The following is a 19,247-nucleotide window of genomic DNA, read 5'->3' as shown; positions in this document are numbered from 1 at the left end:
AGAGGGTTCATTAGGTAAGTGCTGACATCACAGATTGATGTCTCTTTAAACCAGTGCCTGCCTAGGAGCTGACAGGGGAAATCAGCACTATTGACTTGGCCGTGTGTGTGTGTACGTGTATGTGTGTGTGTGTGTATGTGTGTATGTGTGTGTGTGTGTATTTGTGTCTGTGCTCCCCTCGGTGTACACGTGTCATTATGAGAAAGAGTGTGTTTACTGATGCATTTGTGTGTGTGTGTGTGTGTGCACCATGCTAACTACCCTGGTGTCCATATCCTGTAGGTGTTCACTAATGCTGCTGGTTATACAGTTTACCGTGCAGCTAAGGACCTTGTCAACCAGCCCTGCTGTCAGTCTCCAGCACAGATGAGAGGAGAAAGGGAGATGGAGGGATGGGAGAGGAGGTGGGGGGATGACGGGAAATCAGATGAACTCCGGATAGAAGCTCTCTCCCATCTATTTTTCATCAGTGCGTTTAGGACTGCTGTTCAGTAATTAAGAAGTGCGAGTGTTAGACTCATTTGCCAGCTCCATCCAGAGGAGACGTCGACATGGGACTGATTAACTGAGCTCTGCACAAGGCCTTGAAGCTATTTCAGTTTTCCCTTCGAAATGTTTGCTGGCGGATTTTCTTTTTTTGAATTATTTCATGGTATAGAGAAAACAAACAGAGCAAGGGAGGGAGATTGAGACAGAGAGAGAGAGACAGAGAGAGACAGACTTGAAGTTTGGTTAAGCGCAGGACCCCTTCTGTTTGTCCATTGTCGATTGATTAAAGATGTCATTTGTATCTGAAGTGTTTCTCCAATTAAGACCAGGCTAGAATCATTGACATTGACTGCATCCACAAGCTCATTGATTGGACGGAAGGAGAGAGAGGGAGGGTTGGTGGTGTTGTGAGACAAATCAGGTGGTAGAACAGTCAGGGACACACACCACCCACACACACATAGTCAAGGAATTTGATTGCAGAATCCTCTACAGTTTGTTAGTCCCATGTTGTCCTAGAACTCCAACATCATAGAGAATGTTCTAGAACAGTGCTAGCAAGGACCCCAGCTTGCTCTTCCACAACACTCATACAAAGGTGTTCCATACAGCTCTGCTACCAAGTTGGCTAACCTAAGGGTCAGAATACAGTGTATTTCGCTGCTGGAAAATCCTGTTCATGCTAACTGAGCCATTGATTAGCCCCCCCTGGAACATGAACTGGGTGTCTCTCTATCCAGCAGGCTGCCATTACACAGTCAATAGCCCAACCGAGACAATGACCAATGGACTGTTCAGCTCCGACGTATCGATACTGCAAGGCCGTATGGCAGGACCCAGAAGGAATATAGGAAAACGATTGTTGGGGAAAGTTTGCCTGTACTTTTCTCTTTTCAGTCAGAGTTGAGCATGATGCTAAGTAAGTGTTTGGATTGAGCCCGCTGTGGTATAATCCCCGCCGGGCGACCAGCACTGGAGGCACTTCCCCATTGGCTGCCTCCAGGAGATTAAAGAGAATAATTGCCACCTGATTGGCTGTTTAATTTTTCATGGACCTTTGATGCATCGGGTGTTTGTATTACCTTTATCACCGGGCATAATAATAGGATAGCATTTGACACACTTTAAATAAGACAGGCTTTCTTTTTTTTTTTACGTCAGCGTGGAGCTGTTGCTGGTTCAGCTTTGGAGAGCCTGACTGGCTTCTGTTGTGAACCGGGACAGAAACAACCTCTCTGCGGAACCAGCTCCAACTGAAACCCTTTCTGTCTTGTTGATTGTTTGTCTTCTTACTTGAACGAGTTGCAATTGCGTCACTTTTATTTGCTTTTATGTGAACACTGTAAATATCGAAGTCAGATGGCTGAGCGGTTAGGGAATCGGGCTAGTAATCTGAAGGTTGCCAGTTCGATTCCCGGCCATGCAAAAATACTTTGTGTCCCTGGGCAAGGCACTTCACCCTACTTGCCTCGGGGGGAATGTCCCTGTACTTACTGTAAGTCGCTCTGGATAAGAGCGTATGCTAAATGACTAAATGTCAATGTAGAAATATCAGGGTTGGGATTTTTCTAGAACCGTTTCAAGCAGAAGGACAGCCTTGTGACAGTAAACTCTGCTGGGAGTCTGTAGGTGACCCTCCTCTCCCTCCTGTGTGTGTGTGTGTGTATGTGTGTGAGCGGTGGAGTAACGATGGCTCTGCGTGTCTTCTCGACGGTTCCGCTCTGGAGGTCTAGGAGCGGTGAGCTCCTCACGGTTGTCACTTTGAGGTTGAGCCGTGCTCGTTCTGTGGAGGTCTCCCCCTCCCTCCCCCCCCTCCCGCCGCCCGCCCGCTCGCCCGCTTGCTGTCCTCCCTCTCCCATTAGTTCCTCTCTAGAGAAATGGAAAGCAACATTCAAATCATTTGCATCCCAAATATTTTGCATCCGTCTTTATTGCTCGCTTTCTTTCTTCCTTTCTTTCTTTCTTTGTCTCTTCATCCTTCTGTCCCCACTCTCAAATGTTCTTCCGGACACAGGCCCTGTAGAGCATTGCAATACAATTTTCAGCAAAGTGTAACAGTTCTATTGTGGGGTGATTATGACGGGAGCCGTGTGCTTCATTTCTTTTACCCACTGATCACCAGAGCAATTAAAAACTGTAAATAAAGCTACCCAGGATGCCTCAGCCTAAACAATGGCCTCCCGTAGGATGTGGTTGTTAGAGGGGGAGTCGTGAAGGGAGGGGGGAGGCTGGTCCCAACCCAGACAGTAATTAGAGCACACTTGTCTACCCCTCCATGGCTGCGACACTGGGCAGCGGCTTAGCTTAATCACAGTGACACATATTTCAGACACAAGATGAAGTTGTTTACTTTTGTGTTAGGTCTCGCATTACGACGGCGCACTTTGTTTCCGTGGCGAGTCTGAGATAATGTAATTTTGCCAGCTACACGTGTTAGTCAGAGGAGAGAGAGGAGAGAGAGGAGAGAGAGGAGAGAGGACGCCACGTCCGCTGTGAAGAGGCTGCGCCATGACAGGCTTGTGCGTGCACACACACACACACACACAGAAACACACACTCATAAACAGGAAGAATATCCTAGGGGTGAAGAGTTGAGAGTGGGGTAAAGTTTCGAAACAGTGTGCCAAATTTCTCTGTCAGAACTCCCATCTGAGCAGCAGTGAACTGCTGGGGTCGGTGCTGTGGGCGTGTTGATGTTAAAGGAGCAGTTTGTCCTCTCTTGGTTCTCAATGTTGGTATGGGTGTGCTCATGTCAAGGTCAAGGTCAGCAAGTTGAACGTGAATTAGCATCTCTGCTAATGAGTTAATAGCATCTCTAGCCTTTAGCGGTGTACACAACGGGAGTTAAGATTCTGCACCTTACTTGAGTCGCTGTAGGGACACAGCCAAGCCCAAACCCACCAGCTAACTGTCTGGGTTCTGTTTTTTCCCTTCTTTTTCCCAGAGACAAAAGGGCTCTTTGTAGTTTAGTTGGAGGGGGGTAGCATGTGGATAATGTCATGTATTTGGTGTCAGGATGTGCATACACTGTTTACACCCCCACCCTCCCTTCTTGTTCATGAATTACTAAAGGGTGATGCCTGGGCAGATAGAAGAGAAAGCAAGAGAAAGAAGGAAGGTGGGAAAGAGAAGGCACGGGAGAGAGAGTTAGAGAGAGAGAGAGAGAGAGAGAGAGAGGGGGGGGGAGGGAGAGAGAGGGGGGAGAGAAGGAGAGAGAGGGGGAGAGAGAGAGGGGGGAGAGAAAGAGAAACAGATAGAGAGAGAGAGAGGGAGAGAGAAGGAGAGAGAAGGGGAGAGAGAGAGAGAGAGAGAGAGAGAGAGAGAGAGAGAGAGAGAGGGGGGAGAGGGAGAGAGAGGGGGGGAGAGGGAGAGAGGGGGAGAGATAGAGGGGGAGAGGGGGAGGGAGAGAGAAGTAGAGGCAGAGTGGGTGAGGCAGAGTGGGTGAGGCAGAGGGGGAGTGGCAGCGGCGGCGTGCCAGCTACGCCCTCCTTGATGCCACGCTGCTCTGATGGTGCCAGGCACCGTGGGCCATGCCAGAGGCTATATGCCTTACCAAGATCCTGTTTACAGTTGGCAGAGGAAGCCGCCTGCCACCATTTCCATAACCGTGCCCGCAGTCCTCAGCGGAAACCCCTTCTTCACACTCTCTCCATCCTTCACTCTTCTCCACTTTCTTTTTTTTGGTTCTCTTCTTTTTTTTCTCTCTCTCTTCCCACCTTTCCATGTTTAACCCCAAATCCTCCGCACCCCCTTCTCTCTTTACCCCCCCTCCCCCCTGCGCGGGCGCACGCTCGCGCGCACACACACACCACCTGGAATGTGAATATATGACTGGTAAATCTTGTCAGTCCTCGGAGCGAAGGGGGTGGAGGAGATTGTCCAAAAACAACCCCCCCCCCCCCCGACACACACACACACACACTCGTAAAATCTGTAGGGAGGTCAGACAGGGTCACTAAGCTCCCCTGTTCCTTTTTAGGGCAAGGGGAGGGTGCGTATCGCTGGGCTGGGTACAAGAACTACCTGTCCTAGGGGCAAGGGGAAGCCCAGGGGCTGCGACAGACGCGTGTGTTTGAGTGTGTTCCGTTCCTCCCTGCGTGTGTGCGTGCGTGCTCGCTGACTTTGTTGCGCGTCACATGTGTTTTCGTTGTGCCGTCTTGCGAGCATCTGCTCTTTCACATGGTCCCCACGGCCCCAAATGTCAGGGCGGGGGCGTCTGCCAGACAGGAACATGGTACAACGCTGCGCCCCCCAACCCCCCCCATCTCCTGTCCTATGATGTTAACTGTGATTGAAGGTAAGTAGGTAGCAGTAAGAGAAGGACAGGAGAGGTATAGGAGAGAGAGAGAGAGACAGAGACAGAGAGAGAGAGAGCATGGGGGGAGGGAAGGTCGTCTGCTTTTTAGAGCATTAAATCCTGTTGAGTTGAGGGAGCCTAACTTTAAAGGCTGTCAGGTGAATGTCAGACAGCGGCAGACGGGTGCGAGCCCTCTGTACCTGGGCCCCCCCTGTGAGGAAACCCACTACATGGAGAAGCCATTTGTAGCTCCTCCATGCTCTGGGCTCTGGTTGTACTACCACAGCACCTAGGGACACACGTGGATCTGGGGGGGGGGGGGGGGTTGTTGTTCCCGCATGTGTCCACATACAGGTGCTTCGCTACCATTCTCTTTGTGATTGTGTGTGTCGATGTCTTTTTCCCGCATTTTTCCCTTAGGGGCAAGCCATGGATGATTCACACACAAACGCACAGTATCTGGTGGTTCTGGAGCATTAGGAGGCTTGTGTCATGTGTGTGGATGGGGAGGGCTCGAGCACTCAGCCAGAAGTGATGGAGGGAGAATAGAGGAGAGGAGACAAGTAGGTACCCCCCAGGAGGGAGCCGGGGGGCAGTGGGCCAGAGGTAGCCCCTGCGGCCGCTAGCCCCCTCCCGCCCCCATGCCCCCAGCACATGCGAGCCCCCCCACTTCCAGCAGACAGACCTATTGATTCACCAAGCTGATAAGTGGGCAGGTCGGCCAGTGTGCTAAACACTCTCTTTGCACATCCTGCCTTGAATGTTGTGTGTGTGTATGTGTGTGTGGTCATATGTGTGTGCATGTTCGACATTGGGTGTCGTGGGGGGCAGGCGTTATGCTGTGGTGCCACTGGTCATGTGACAGGGATTTGCATGACCTGATACCTCCTCTCCCGCCGTCGTCTACTCCCGTCAAGGTCCTCCACACTACCATCAGGTGGTGCTGTTAGCCTCGTTAGCCATTCGCGCCCTGTCCCATCCTTACCTGGCACTGGCACGCAGCTGTCATATCCTGGGGCACCAGGAAGACATACGTCAGGATGCCGTTAGCTTGTGTGTGTGTGTGTGTGTTGTGTGTGTGACAACTCAGCTGCCTGTAAGAAACACGAAACCATCATAAATCAGTCAGTTCTTTGGTTGTAATATCCTGCCAGGCAGGATGTCTTTGTTAATTCAGGCTCAGGGCAGATTAATGCACACAGAGCCTGGGATGGACTGGGTGTGTTGCTACATGTGATGTGTTGGTACGTGAGAGGTGGGAGGGTGAGAGTTGCGCCCTTAAAGCTCCACCTTGGGGATGGAGAGAAGGTACTCCACCAGGCCTCCCACCAGGCTGGGAGGCAGCGAGCTCTCCCCAGACCTGGAGCAGTTCCTTGGGGTGACAGGTGGATGGATAAAGCCCTCTAAGGCCCCGGGTGGCGACACATGACCATGAGGCCGGAGCTGTAGCAGGTTGAACAGCAACAACGCTACTATGCTGCCGGGCTTGTTCTGTGACATAACCCGCCCTGAAGAAGAAACCTGCCAACCGCACAGCGTCTCATTAAAGAACAATTTCAAAACTCGAAGACAGATGTTGTTACATGTCCTGTGTTTTTTTAATTAAATCAAACCTCATTGGAGGTGAGTCAGAGGTGTTTTATGTCTTTGCACCCAGAACAGGTGTCACGGTTTGTAAAGACCAAAAAGCACAAACAAATGTGGGTGGTGACAGTGCTTCCCACGCTCCAACCGTAACCCGGTATGGACCTATAAGTTGCAACGTTTAACTAATTTTTCTTTTATTGCCAAGACTTGCAGCCAAACCTTGACGCGTTTGACTGACATCTTGATTGTTGTTCTCTCTGCTAGCACATCAGTCCCCCTGCATTCTGTCCGCTTTAGCATGACTCCAAAGTTGAGGTATGCAGAGCTGAGTGAAGTCGATGAGCAGGCACACGAGTTGTGGAGAAAACAAGATGGCCACCAGTCCCAGGGCCCTAACTCTCCCCTCCCTCCTTACAGCAGTGTCATAAGACTCACCTACAGCATGAGCAGACAGGACAGGGGACTAATCGCTGGGACAAACATTCCCGAGTCCAGGGCTCTTATCTGGGCCTGGTCCAAATGCCTGTTTCTCTCAACCTCTGTTGGCAGTCAGCATGCCAGCCTCTCTCCCTCCCACACACACAAATACACTCCCTCCTCGACTCTGATTCCACCAAAGGCAATGCCCCCCCCCCGCCCCCTCCCACCCCCTCTTTCCTCATCAAAGATTCATACAGGCAAGCTTCTCAATGATTTTCTGTCTCCTCCCGTATCCACAGCTTGTTGTCCTCTTCCTTTCCTCCCCTGCCAGACGGACTGTGGAAGTCAGGCGGAATTCAAGCTGAAGTGGCTGCTGGCTCCAGGCCTGCTCTGAGGGGACGGGGGGTCGTTTGGGGGGTGGGGGTGTCAAATGCGGGGGGCAGGGGGGGGGTTATGCCGGGCAGTGACATGTTGATGTTGTACTGAGAATGTTAGGACTCCCAAGTGGGTGACGCTGGCTAGACCCCACCCTGCCTCTCCTCCTCTTCCTCCTCCTCTAATTTGTCTCTCCCATTGTCTCTCCCTCTCCTTTCCTATTCCAAAACCATTCCTTCATTCCTCCTCTCCCATGCCATCATCTCCTCTCCTTCCTCCTGTCCTCTCCTCCTCAGGCCCTCCTGCCGTGTATTCCCAGTATCAGCTCAAGGCCTAAACGGAGCTCATTGTGACGCCCAGCCAGAGGGCCCACAGTGCACCATCTGTACCCTCTCCTGTGTGTGTGTGTGTGTCTGGATATCTAAGTCCACGACACCAGTCAGCTGCCTGTTTGCTCTGCTATTTAGGAGGAGGATCTAGACTAGGGCCCCTCAGCTGGTGCCCTGGTCTGGTACTCAGTAGAACCAAGTGATGCCCACAAGTCATCATGGCTTTGGCCCCGGGCTGAGCTAAACTGTGGACTTACCCATAGTCACCCTGATTAAGAACTGTGCTGACCTGGACCCCAGCCCTCTGCGTGGCCAGCTGGAGGTGCCGTGGGTCTCAGCACAAGGTTATCCCCCTATCCCCTCGTCCCAGCTCACCCTGGGTCTGTGGGTACCAGCTGAACCCGGGTCGTGGATTCCATCTCAGGGAGTAGAGACCGAGGTAGCCTCAAAGTCCTGGGATTACCACAAGAGGAATGAATTGTGTGAGTTGATCCCATTTTGGTACAATCTCTTAGCGTAGCTTCTAAGCTTTGTTGTCTTACGGCTTTGCTGGCACCATTGTCCTCGATGGGAAATCGTCTTAAGGCCGCATTCGATCACTTACCATGAAAGACATTGAACTGCTTGGAGAACAATATGAGCTTTCTAAGAAGCCATCAAGCAAACATACAGGTACATTGTAGAAAGTCAGTTTATGTTGGAATATTGACACGAGCAATGTGTGCTGCTCTAGACAAAGAGCCCGGTGTGCTGAAACACAATCAAGTCTTTCTCCGATATCACTGGGCGTGAAAAGGCATTCTGTTGGAATACAAACACGATGTAGTCGCCCGCTTGTGTGTTCGGCAAGTTCCTTGTACTGTGTGGTATTTGGTACCTGTTCAAATACAAACCCACATTCTCATGTTCCTCACATCCGTCTAAACGTGTACATTGGAACACTATGTCACATCACCCATCTGTATTTGGACACATACTGTACGAACAAAAGTACAGTCATCAAAAGTCACTAACAAAAAGGTCAACATGGAGCTTCCTAAACACATATACGGTTGCAAGAACAACAGGCATTTGGCGAATTGTGTCTCACTCGCTTCACGGGATTCTTTAAACACACACACACGCACGAACACACACACACATGCGCAGACTCATTCCTGCTGTCCTACTCAGTGCTGTGGCTGCGGGGCAGGGCCTGCCGGCCTCTCTGATACAAATTGCTCTCTGTTCATGGCATTTTAAATGGCGTGCTCTTTAATGACGGTATTTACTTAATAGGGTGAAACAAAAGCTGTGTTCACACAGCAGGACCACCAGGTGATGAAGAAGTTCAAACACCTGGTGGAGCACACTCCTCTGACACGCTCGCACACACACGCACACGCACACAGGCACACACACACACACATTTTTCTCAGGCTCTGTGAAAGTATTGGAAAGTGTGGGACTTTTTTTAACTGTGTTTGTTTAGAGAAACCACAAATGCCTATGGGAAAATGTTTTACTTGTAAGACAAAACCATCAAGGCATTTTCAGTACGTACAGGAGTTCCTACCATATAAGTTCAGCTGCAGTATTTTTGTCATAGATGCAGAGTAACAGAAAAGAAAACAAGCAGGAATCCTCTTTATTTTAGTGTACTGTTACATTGGTTGAAGCAAAAAAATCTATTTCTAAACTTCCAATTTTACTTTACTTTACTTTATTTTTCCAAACTTTTAATTTAACATTTTGTAAAACTGAAAAGGCACCCCTTCTCCTCATTTGACGTGACAGTTTGATTACCCTTCATTATGTTGGCTAGTGTTTTCTTGTTGTTTGTGGTTTCTCGTCTCCGTTAAAGGGGTATTTCCCAGTTCTCGTTCTCCCTGTTTCAATCCTGAAGCTTGAGATTAGTACACTTTCATGATTTATGTTGCAGTAGGTTCGTCATGAAATGTCCATTGCTCTGGCATGTAATCCTTCTATACATGCTTCTGGAGTGTTTGTACAATAGAGGTTAGCCCGTTCGTTAAAAGTATTGAGTCAGAGGACTTTGTGATTAACTGTAACCTTTTCAGGTTCAAACTGCAACGGACCATGTTTTGTCCTCTGAAAGTTTAATATTTGATATTGGTGGGAATGGAATGAGCGTTCAACAAGGTGTTAACATGCTGGGTATCATTGTTGAGCCTGATTGCTTGGCTGTACATGTCGTCTCAGTTGATTGGTGACTCATAGTGTATTCTAGGTTTACAGATCAGTGTGTGTGTGTGCGCGTGAGAGAGAGAGAGGTGGCATACTCACAAGGTCATCAGCCCAGGGGAGGCTAAACAGGAAGTGATGTCATGCCAGGCTAGGCCATTGAAGTGAAATGTGTTGCCGTGCAATTTCTAGGAAAAGCTCAATTTGAGTGAAGGGACAGCAAAGTATGTGTCAGAGATTGTGTTTGTTGTCATTGGTTGTTCAGTGGAATGGTTAGTTCATTTTTCTCGTCTTCTTTTCAGGCCTGTGAAACAGGTCTCCGAAACCCTAGATCTGTTGTGCAACAATTTAAAGCTTCTGTCTCCATGTTTACCTCAATAAAGGAGTATGAATTTAACACCTCGTCCCCTCCAGCTAGCTGGATAGCTTGTAACAAGCCAATCCCTGCCACAATACCTATAATTAGCCAACCCAGGTTGACCTGGCCATTGTCACCTGAAGACAGGTGGGGATTGTGCTAGTCCGGAACGACCTTATCATGTGACTGGGGTCAGGTGTCGGCCAGCGGTAGGGTTGTATAGGTGTCCAGGCAGGCCTCATCCATCATGACTGGTTATAGCTCCTTCAGACGATGATGCCCTCGAGGCAAGTGTGTGTGTGTGTCTGCGTGTGTGTCTGCGTGTGTGTGTGCACACGCACAGGGTGTTGGTGGGGTGAAATGATCGTTTTACTGGAGCATTTGCAGAACAACAAGTTTTCACAGCAATAGCTAACATATAAAGAGTTAGGGCTCCCCGTCTTGCAGTAACCCCCTTCCTGATCCCCAAGCAGATTTATGGGTCTTCAACTGCTGGGCTGTGAAAAAAGTGCAAACACTCATGGGCTCGTAACCCCGTTACCCCCTCTCCATCAAGACGTGTATTGCTCCATTTTCTCTCCTGGGCTGTATAAATAAACACCGTCATCATGAAAAACTGAAATGTCTCTTTAAACCAACTCTAATTAGTTTTCCCTCCGTATATCAAAATGTTTCACTTTGGTATTTGGCCACATGTCGCCCTGGAGGATGATGAGAGGGTTGTGTGTGCATGTATGTATGTGCGTGTCAGTGTGCTCATCGGCATGTCGGGGCATGGGTCCCCGCTGAGGCATGACACTGCCACAGGCTCACGGCACAACAGAGCAAACGTTTGTTTTCTGATTAGTCCCCAGAGGCCAGCTGGACTAGCCTTACCTTTAGCATTAGCATGACAGTTAGCTTATCTAGGTAAGAAGTTCTCACAGGTGGCTAGTAGGCCTCCCGGTCTCCCCTGCATCATCTCCCCTCAGTGTACCACACACACACACACCCAGTCAGCCCTAAGGGGACAATCCATCTCCACTCCCATGTCAGAAGAACAAACGTCCAGGAGGGCTTATCTGTTTGTCCTGTTCTGTTCTGCCTTTTTATTTATTTTTTTATTAGAACCTGATTGCATTGGAACAAAAGTTGTCTGCTCGTAAATATTGCGCCTGTGTTGACATTCGGCCACATTCCATCCCCTCGCCTCAAGCAGTAGAGCGCGGGGTGTTGGGTAATTTGTTACGCTGTTAAGCACCTAATGGACGTCCACCTGGTTTTGAACGTGGCGGCGGCGGTTGGGGCCTGCCTCCGTTGCTCGTCCAGACTGCAATTGTGTTTTATTGCTCCAATTATAATGGCTATTTAGCGGCTACCTTGCTGCTTGTGTGTTTTCGCGTGGCATCTGGTTTACCGAGAGCTCCAGACACAGCAGCCGGCCCACATCAAACAACCTTGGTGAGTGTGTGTGTGTGTGTGCGTCAGTTCTAGGGTCTGCTTGTACCTTTGGCGTGATGATGTCTCTTCCTCCAGCTACAAGCTAGCAGCAGTGCTTTGACTCGTGTCTCCCCCCCCACACCTCCCCCTCCCACCCAGATACCTTGTTCCCAGGGCACTTTGACTCCTGGAGGCTCTAATAAAAAGCCTGATTTGTTTAATGTGGTTTCATGGGCGTCCCAGACGGCAACTGGAGGGAGACCTCACAGCATCTCGGAGTGGCACGGGTACAGCTGCCGGGGCGGCCCCACCCACAGGTATCTGGGCTTGCTCATTGTTCCCAGCACCCCTGCCAATGTCTGTGGTGGTGCGTGGGGGTAGAAAAGAAGCAGCCCCGGCCCCAGACAGAAAGCAGCATTCCCCAGATTGCCACAGCCATTAATTAAAGGAAAGAGTGAATCAGATGCTAGTTTTATTAGCAAGGCTCTTTAAAGGGAATCAAAATGAAAGCAACATATGTCACACATTTGATGCCTCCTGCCCCTTTACTCACGCACACGCACACACACTCACAAACACACACACACACACCTCCTTTCTCCTCACCCGTCCCCCCCCGTCCCCCGTCCCCCCACACCTCAAACACTCTTCAAAGTGCAGAGTCAGCAGCGTTTGCAGACGATACCACTCAATTGATCCCCAGGAAGCGCCTTTGACGTTGCCCCGCCCACGCGGGCTGGCCGCACCCCCTCGTTGCTGTAAACGTTTAACGTTCCAGCCAGTCTGGGCCACCGTTGTGTTCTTTCAGGCATTGATGAGGACAGCCGTTCCAGTACCCCGGGAGGTCTAAAACAGAGGAACACAGCCCCCCCCCACACACACACACCTGCACACCTGACAGCAACGCACTGCACTCTGCCTGACTCCAGCTCTTCCCCCTTTTACAACGATACGATCTCTCTCTCTATCTCTCTCTCTGTGTGTCACATGGCAGCGAGATGTGCTTCACCTTTGTAGAAAAGGTTGATTTATAGGACGCATGCCTGTTTCAGCATGACTCGTCTGATTGCATTCTCCGCAACGAGGCAGTTTTGCCGAGCAGAGCCTGTAAAAAGCTCACACCTGCTCAGATCAGAGCTGGGGGGGTGGGGGTGGGGGGGGAGGCACAGAGGAGGCAAGGGAGAGCACGGGGAAACAGGAAACAGGCTTTCTGATACCCGCCCCCCCTACACACACACACACACACCCCGTCCCTCCATAAGGACGACATCAGCTCAGTCCTCTGCAGCAGCCTTCCATCCAGAGTCCGATCAGACACCGTCCACAGACTCCCGAGTGGTTACAAATGAGCCACTGTAGCGATAATGTAATAAGCGTTGTCTCTCTATCTGTGTAGCCGGGTCTTTCTTCACTCTGGCCCGTCACAATCCCGCATCTATCAGTGTAATTGCATGAGTCGGAAGCACTGATGTTGTCTATTAGGCGGATTTCCATCCTGTTAAGAGCCCGGGGGCTTTTAATGTATGGCCCTACGAGCGTGCTGCACACAATTACATGATGGGAAATAAATGGAACACACCCGTGATGATGGTGATAGTGATTTTGATGATATCCCACCATGCACTTCTCCAGTGCTTTCATCGGGGTTGAGGGGGATGAACAACAGAACAAAGTGAAAGCAGGGGTTAATCATTTTATTTACTCTCAACAGTTTTCTTTTACTCTGCCCTCTTCCCTCCCTTTCCTTCTTCTCTATTCCCTTTATTTAAGGAGGGGGTGGGTGGGTGTCGGGGGGGGGGGATCGATAGGGAGCGCATTACAGTAAAACGTATTGATCCGGAGACCTACGAGCAGCCGTGTTGGTCGCGGAGACAGTGGAATGATGCAATGCTTAAAGGAATTTATCCTCTGACTCCTACATTAACCTCTTATTGACTGCTTTGCCTGTCCATAATTAACACTCACTTTAGCTAAAGTGGTTAGCCGGAGCACAGGCAGAGCCCTGGACCCGTGCTGCAGCTCCAAAACCCCCCCCCCCCCCTCCCCCACCGGCCGCAGTTCAAGTGCAGCATGCTGTGGAGGTGGTCCTCAGAGGGATCCAGGCCATAGAATCCCAGATACCTTTTACATTAGCATCCCATTTGAGCGGGGCTTGCTGTGCTATAGGGTTTCAGGGCAAATTGAAATGAGTGATTGTATTGCCAATCTCTCATGAGCGAGCACCAGATGGGATAGTTAGCCCGTATCTGTCTGGGGTTAACTTGCTGGAACGCCACAGACTCACAAACACCCCAGCTACTCGCTTTGTTTTTGTTTTTTGTCCCTCTCGTTTTCTGTTTCTTTGTTTTTCTCGCTCTCTTTCTCCCTGTGCACTTCTTTGTCTTTGACCTAACCTTAAAGGTGGACTTTTCTCTGGGAAAAGAGGGGCATTGGGATATATGGGTGTGTGTGTGTGTGTTTGTGATTTTAAGCTACCAGGGCTTACAATGAATTTCGATGGGAGCCCAGAGAGCTTATGGTACTTGGCGGGGATATTGATTTGCTTCATGCCATGTTAGTAGTCCAGTGAAGCCGCAGTATTTACAGCTTGTGAGGCCGGTGTTAAAGAGTGTGTTAAATGAGTGTTCAATCTGGCAGTTTCCATTACACCTTGATAGGACACCTCGTCCTCCAATCCCCCGCCCTCTAACTGTGGGCCATCCACAAACCTCCAGGTTCCTGCTTCAATTGATAGAACCCAAAGTCCTTAATGAACCTCAGCAGATATTTAGCGTGTGGATCTTCTCCTCAGATCACAGGGAGCAGAAAAGAGGCCAGTGTTTTCCTTTCCCTGCCCCGCACCATGAATACTTAATCGTCCCAAATCAAAGGCCTGTGTTCCCATGGCCTACGGTACCCATTCGCTGATGTCAGCAGAACATGCGTGTGTGTTTCTCTGTGTGTTGCAGCATCTGTGTGTGTGTGTGTGTGTGTCAGTTGGAGTCCTGCCCTGCTGGATATTTATGCCAGGCTCCTCACCCCCCCCCCCCCCCCCCCCCCCCCCTCTGAAGTGGCGCTTCCTTTAATTCGCACCCTAAATAAATAATGAGAACATTTAAACACACGGCTCGTTGCGAAGCCCCAAGGTCGCCTAATCGTATTATTTATGAAGTGATGTGCTACATAATGGTACTTAGTGCATGTTAACAGATGCTATTATCAGGCCCTGATCTGAAGCATGGATGATATATTGGAATGGTATATGTTAATATCGTCCTCTCCCGGTAATGCACCAGCTATTGAGGGCAGGCCTCGGCTGAAGTGGAGCACTTAGTCCAGGAGCCACTCCATCCATAAGTGGCCCTGGTGAAATATGGAACCGCAAATTGTGGCGACTGGTGCTGTCCCCCCGGCCACTTTAACCGACCGCCCCCTGCCATTCCATCCATAACCCCACTCCACCTTCTCCCCACCTACCTTTCCCCCTTCCTCTCTCTCTCTCTCTCTTGTTCCCTCTCGCTTTCTCCCTCTCTCTTGCCTTCTTGTGTGGATACCACAGGCAGGGCAGTGGGGGCTGGGGTGATGCGCCAGGGGGTAAGGACGAGGTTTCGTGTCTGTGGGCTGGATGTCAGGAAGTGAACAAAATCGGAGCAGTCAGCAGTGGCTGTCCCCTTTGGCTGTGACCATGACAAACTGTGACGACACTTCGACCCAATCCCTTCCTGTCCTTCCATGTTTACCCCATCCCCACACAGCCCAGCCCCCCTTCCCTTATACTTCCAAGTCAAAGGTCACCTCTATCTATCACAGCCAGGAGGGCAACATAGTGGCTAGCTCTGACCACCACCAAGTCACTTCAGCAAATATTTACATGCCACCCTCTGGGGTGTGACTCATGATCAATACTGGCGTGAGATATATTTAGATCTAACATTAGCACATCCCGGGAAAACATGAATAATGAAAATAAACAATATGATTAACACAAGAATGTAACGTAATGTCGCTACATCCAAGGGCTGTTCTTTTCACTGTCTTGTTCTGGCAGGAGAGATGAAGAAGACTGTTTGTCAGGGCACCTGGGAAAGTAGAGAAGCACTGAGACATTAGTCACTGGAAGATATGCTTTCTCATCAGATTCATACGCAACACACACCCATATAGGTTTGCACAAAGCACATTCCTGAAGCATCGCCTCAGACAGAGATCCACTTGACTGCTGGTTTTGTGTAGATAAGACACACACACACAAACACACACCTAAGGGTCTAATTGGGCCAATTCTTATTAGGTGCTGTAAAAGAGAGGAAACACACAAGCGTGCCTGCTGGTCAAACACACACTTCTCTCCCCTGTGTTAAGGAAAAACAAACAGCACACACACACACACATACACACACACAAGAACCTGCCATGGCCTTTCCCTGATCTACCAATCCTGGAAAAGAAAGGAAGGGTGCAGAGTTTTCACATTGCCTCGAAATCACGTTTTGTCTCTTCTTTTGTTCCATGTTGGTGAAACTATGTCCAGGTGTGTCCTGGCCACCTGCTATCACTCTGTTTAGTGCTCATAGGCACGAAAAGATGAACACAATCCATTGGGCAGCGATGTGTATGATGTGTGTCCAGGTTCTGGGATCTGTGTCTGTCTGGTGTGTGGGCCTGAGAGCAGAACACGGAGGAGCTGAGCTGTGCTGCTGTTCTTTCAGGTGCCACTCCACCCTGGCCCAGAGCCTGCCTCCGGAGGAGGTCCCAGTGGACCGGCCCTTCTGGGGCCTCGACGACGCCGCCATGCCGCTGCCCTTTGACCTGGCTGACATCATCAACAGGGTGGAGTCCCTCCTCTGGAGGTAAGTACATTTACATGTTTTCATTTAGCAGACGCTTTTATCCAAAGTACACACACTAACACTCGTTCAAGGATACCTGCACCCTCAGGCCCACAGTTATTCATGCAAGAGTGTCCGAATGCCTATTCGTTTTTTTACTAAATCCCCGTTGGCCATTTTCCATATAGATCTACACTCTGTGGCTCACACAACAGACACATCGTTTGTAAGTGTCAGTTCTCCAGCCGACTCATAAATACGTTTGAACTCTGTAGTCTGTTTGGCATTGGAACTCCTCACTCTCTTGTCTGCTGGGGCCTGCCTGGCACGGTGTTGTTCCTGCCTCTCTGGTTATGTCACTGCTATAAACAGTTTGTGTCCAGGCCATACCCTGGTCCCTTTAACACTTCTATGACGTGTTGCCCGTACATATCATCAGGCTGTTATTGGCTGGGGATGGAGGGATGATTATCCTCTCTCCTCTCTCTCTCTCCACTCCTGACAGGATGTGAACAACGGTGCGGCGTGGAAGAAGAGAGAAAGAGAGAGAGAGAAAGAGAGAGAGAATGAGAGAGAGAAACATAGAAGGAGAGTCTTCACACCTTGTGAAATGCACCATGCCACCAGGGAGAAGATGCACCTGCTCCATGTTCATGTCCTTCGTTTGGGTGGCACAGCTTCAGCCCTCACCCCCACCCAGCACCCCACCCAGCACCCCACCCAGGACCCCACCCAGCACCCCACCCAGGACCCCACCCAGCACCCCACCCAGGACCCCCCCATGCCCCGATAGCACCCCACCCAGTGTCCCAACCACCCCCAACTGGCACCCAACCCAGGGCCCCCACCCACCCCTACCTTGCACCACACCCAGGGCCCCACGGCTGGAGGGGGGAAGACCCTGAATAGTGCTTCGCTAATACGCTACCGCTAGCACAGCTATTAGTCTTACAAAGGTCTAACAGAAATGGAACCTACATTCAGTAAGCATTCAGTGTGTAGGTATTTATTATGATTTGAAGTGTCATCACATGTATTAACCAGCTTTGTGTATGAAAAAACTCACCATATAGTCATAGATTACATGCTTTCTAACTCTTAACCCAGTGTGATGCTGTTGTATGGTGGATGACCTTCACACTGTACAGTATAGCAGTCTTTACTTCACCTGTGCTACATCATGTAGGTCTACGTGTTAATCTCTCTGTTCAGAAGTGTAGGGAGCATGAAATGAAATTACCAAAGATTGTGTTATTAAGGGATGAATATAATGGTGCTCCTGAAAGTGTGTGTGTGAATCTTAGTGTGTGGGCATATAAGTGTGTGCGTGTATCCAAGTGTGTGTGTGTGTGTGTGTGTGTGTGTGTGTGTGTGTGTGTGTGTGTATGTGCGTGCATGTGTCTCTGTATGACAGTGTGCCCACAGCAGTACTGGGAGATGTTTTTGTGTTCGTCGGAGAAGAGAGGAGAAGAAAGGAGAGGAGCTTGTGTCGGGGTCTCCTCTGCTCTGAGATGATGAAAGAAAGTGCTGATAGAAAAAAAAAGTGCTGCATCCCATAATTACAGCTGTTCAATCGCTTTTAATTACTCTTAAAACGTGTGAAGCACCATTTTCTCTGTAACGCTGCAGGCCTTCCCAGACATCCACAGCTCCAGTCTCAATCTGGTGGAAAAGTTGGACGGTGGAAAAGCGGGCCCATCGTCTGAGCAGCTCTCTTATTGTTTCTTTTCTCTATCTTGTTCACGATGAAGTAGAAAAGCTGTATACAATTATTAGGGCATTATTAAGGCAAAATGCACTTCCTTCGTTTTTTTGTGTGTTTTTTGTGTTGTTTTTTTACACAATGTTACCGGTTGCCAAATGTTGTTCTCTTTCTCATTTCGCCGTATCTTTTGTATGTTGTCCAGGAAGATTGTTTGTGGAATGGCACTTTTGTTGAGTTGAACCACTCTGTGCTTGCCTCTCCCCTGCTTGTCTATCTGCAGCAATAGTAAAGGCAGTCAAATAAAACCAGAAAATGTTTTAGGACTTAAAAACGGTGTTCTGTTGTAGAAAGCTCCTGTGTGTGTGTGTCCATGTATACCTTTTCTTCGTCAGTGTGTGTGGGTGTGTGTGTGGGTGTGTGTGTGTGCGTACGTGTGTATCTGTGTACTCCATCATGTTTGCCAACCCATGAGAGAGTCTTACGGTTGGAAGACCTTTAAGCACCGATGTGTGTGTTTGACCTTTTCCCTGGGTGCATTTGAGTAGTGATTTTAGAGCTGTGTGTCAGGTTTGTGTGACTTACAGTGCCCTGTCCTGTCACAACTGCATCCTCATTGGCACATTGACAAGGTTGAAATGCCAGCAACCATATGGACAAAGGCCCATTATTTACAGTCTTTATCCTTTTAACACTGGCAAACAAATTTTCCAAGTGTGTGTACAGAATTCCGACCCCGCGGATCTGGTGTCTAGGCTGTCCCAGACTAGGCCTTCCAGTCGAGGCCATTTTGTTTCTAAGTGTGGCTGTTATCGCTGTGCTGCTATGTAGAGTGACAATTACCTCCATCAGGTATGTACTACCTTGTTCAATTGAACTTTTCAATTTTTGGAAGAAATTTATAGTTTACAGAGAACCCCCCAAAACGTTTTCCCCAATTCACTTTCACATACATGAATACTGCACTATTACTCACTCAGAGCTCTTCTAAGGTAGTGTAGCTCCTCTAAGGCCTAACACACCTGTATGACATCCTAACACTGCTCTCAACACATCATAAGACAGCTTTCTAGCAAATGTACCCCTCTATGACATCATAATACAGCTCTGACATCTGAACAGCTCTATGACATCCAAGCACAGCTCTATGACATCATCATACAGCTCTGGAACATCCTAACACAGCTCTATGACATCATCATACAGCTCTGGAACATCCTAACACAGCTCTATGACATCATCATACAGCTCTGTAACCCAGCTCTTAGGGAGATCCTGC

The 19,247-nt window shown here is 49.5% G+C and overlaps 1 protein-coding gene across 1 annotated transcript in view; it reads left to right on the top strand.

Annotated features, from left to right (window-relative positions):
* Nucleotides 1–17,020, top strand: part of fto (FTO alpha-ketoglutarate dependent dioxygenase) — a 79,969-nt gene extending 62,949 nt beyond the window's left edge. Inside the window, exons 10-11 of the mRNA XM_047042328.1 lie at nt 16,147–16,287; nt 16,772–17,020. Of these exons, the coding sequence (XP_046898284.1) occupies nt 16,147–16,287; nt 16,772–16,778 (148 nt within the window). The 3' untranslated portion in view covers nt 16,779–17,020. The remainder of the gene's footprint in view (nt 1–16,146; nt 16,288–16,771) is intronic.
* Nucleotides 17,021–19,247: the final 2,227 nt, after the last annotated feature.

This window comes from Hypomesus transpacificus, chromosome 19 (assembly GCF_021917145.1).
Source record: "Hypomesus transpacificus isolate Combined female chromosome 19, fHypTra1, whole genome shotgun sequence".
Lineage (NCBI taxonomy): Eukaryota > Metazoa > Chordata > Actinopteri > Osmeriformes > Osmeridae > Hypomesus > Hypomesus transpacificus.
Note: the sequence above shows the minus strand (reverse complement) of the source record. Positions and strands in the feature narration are given on the sequence as shown.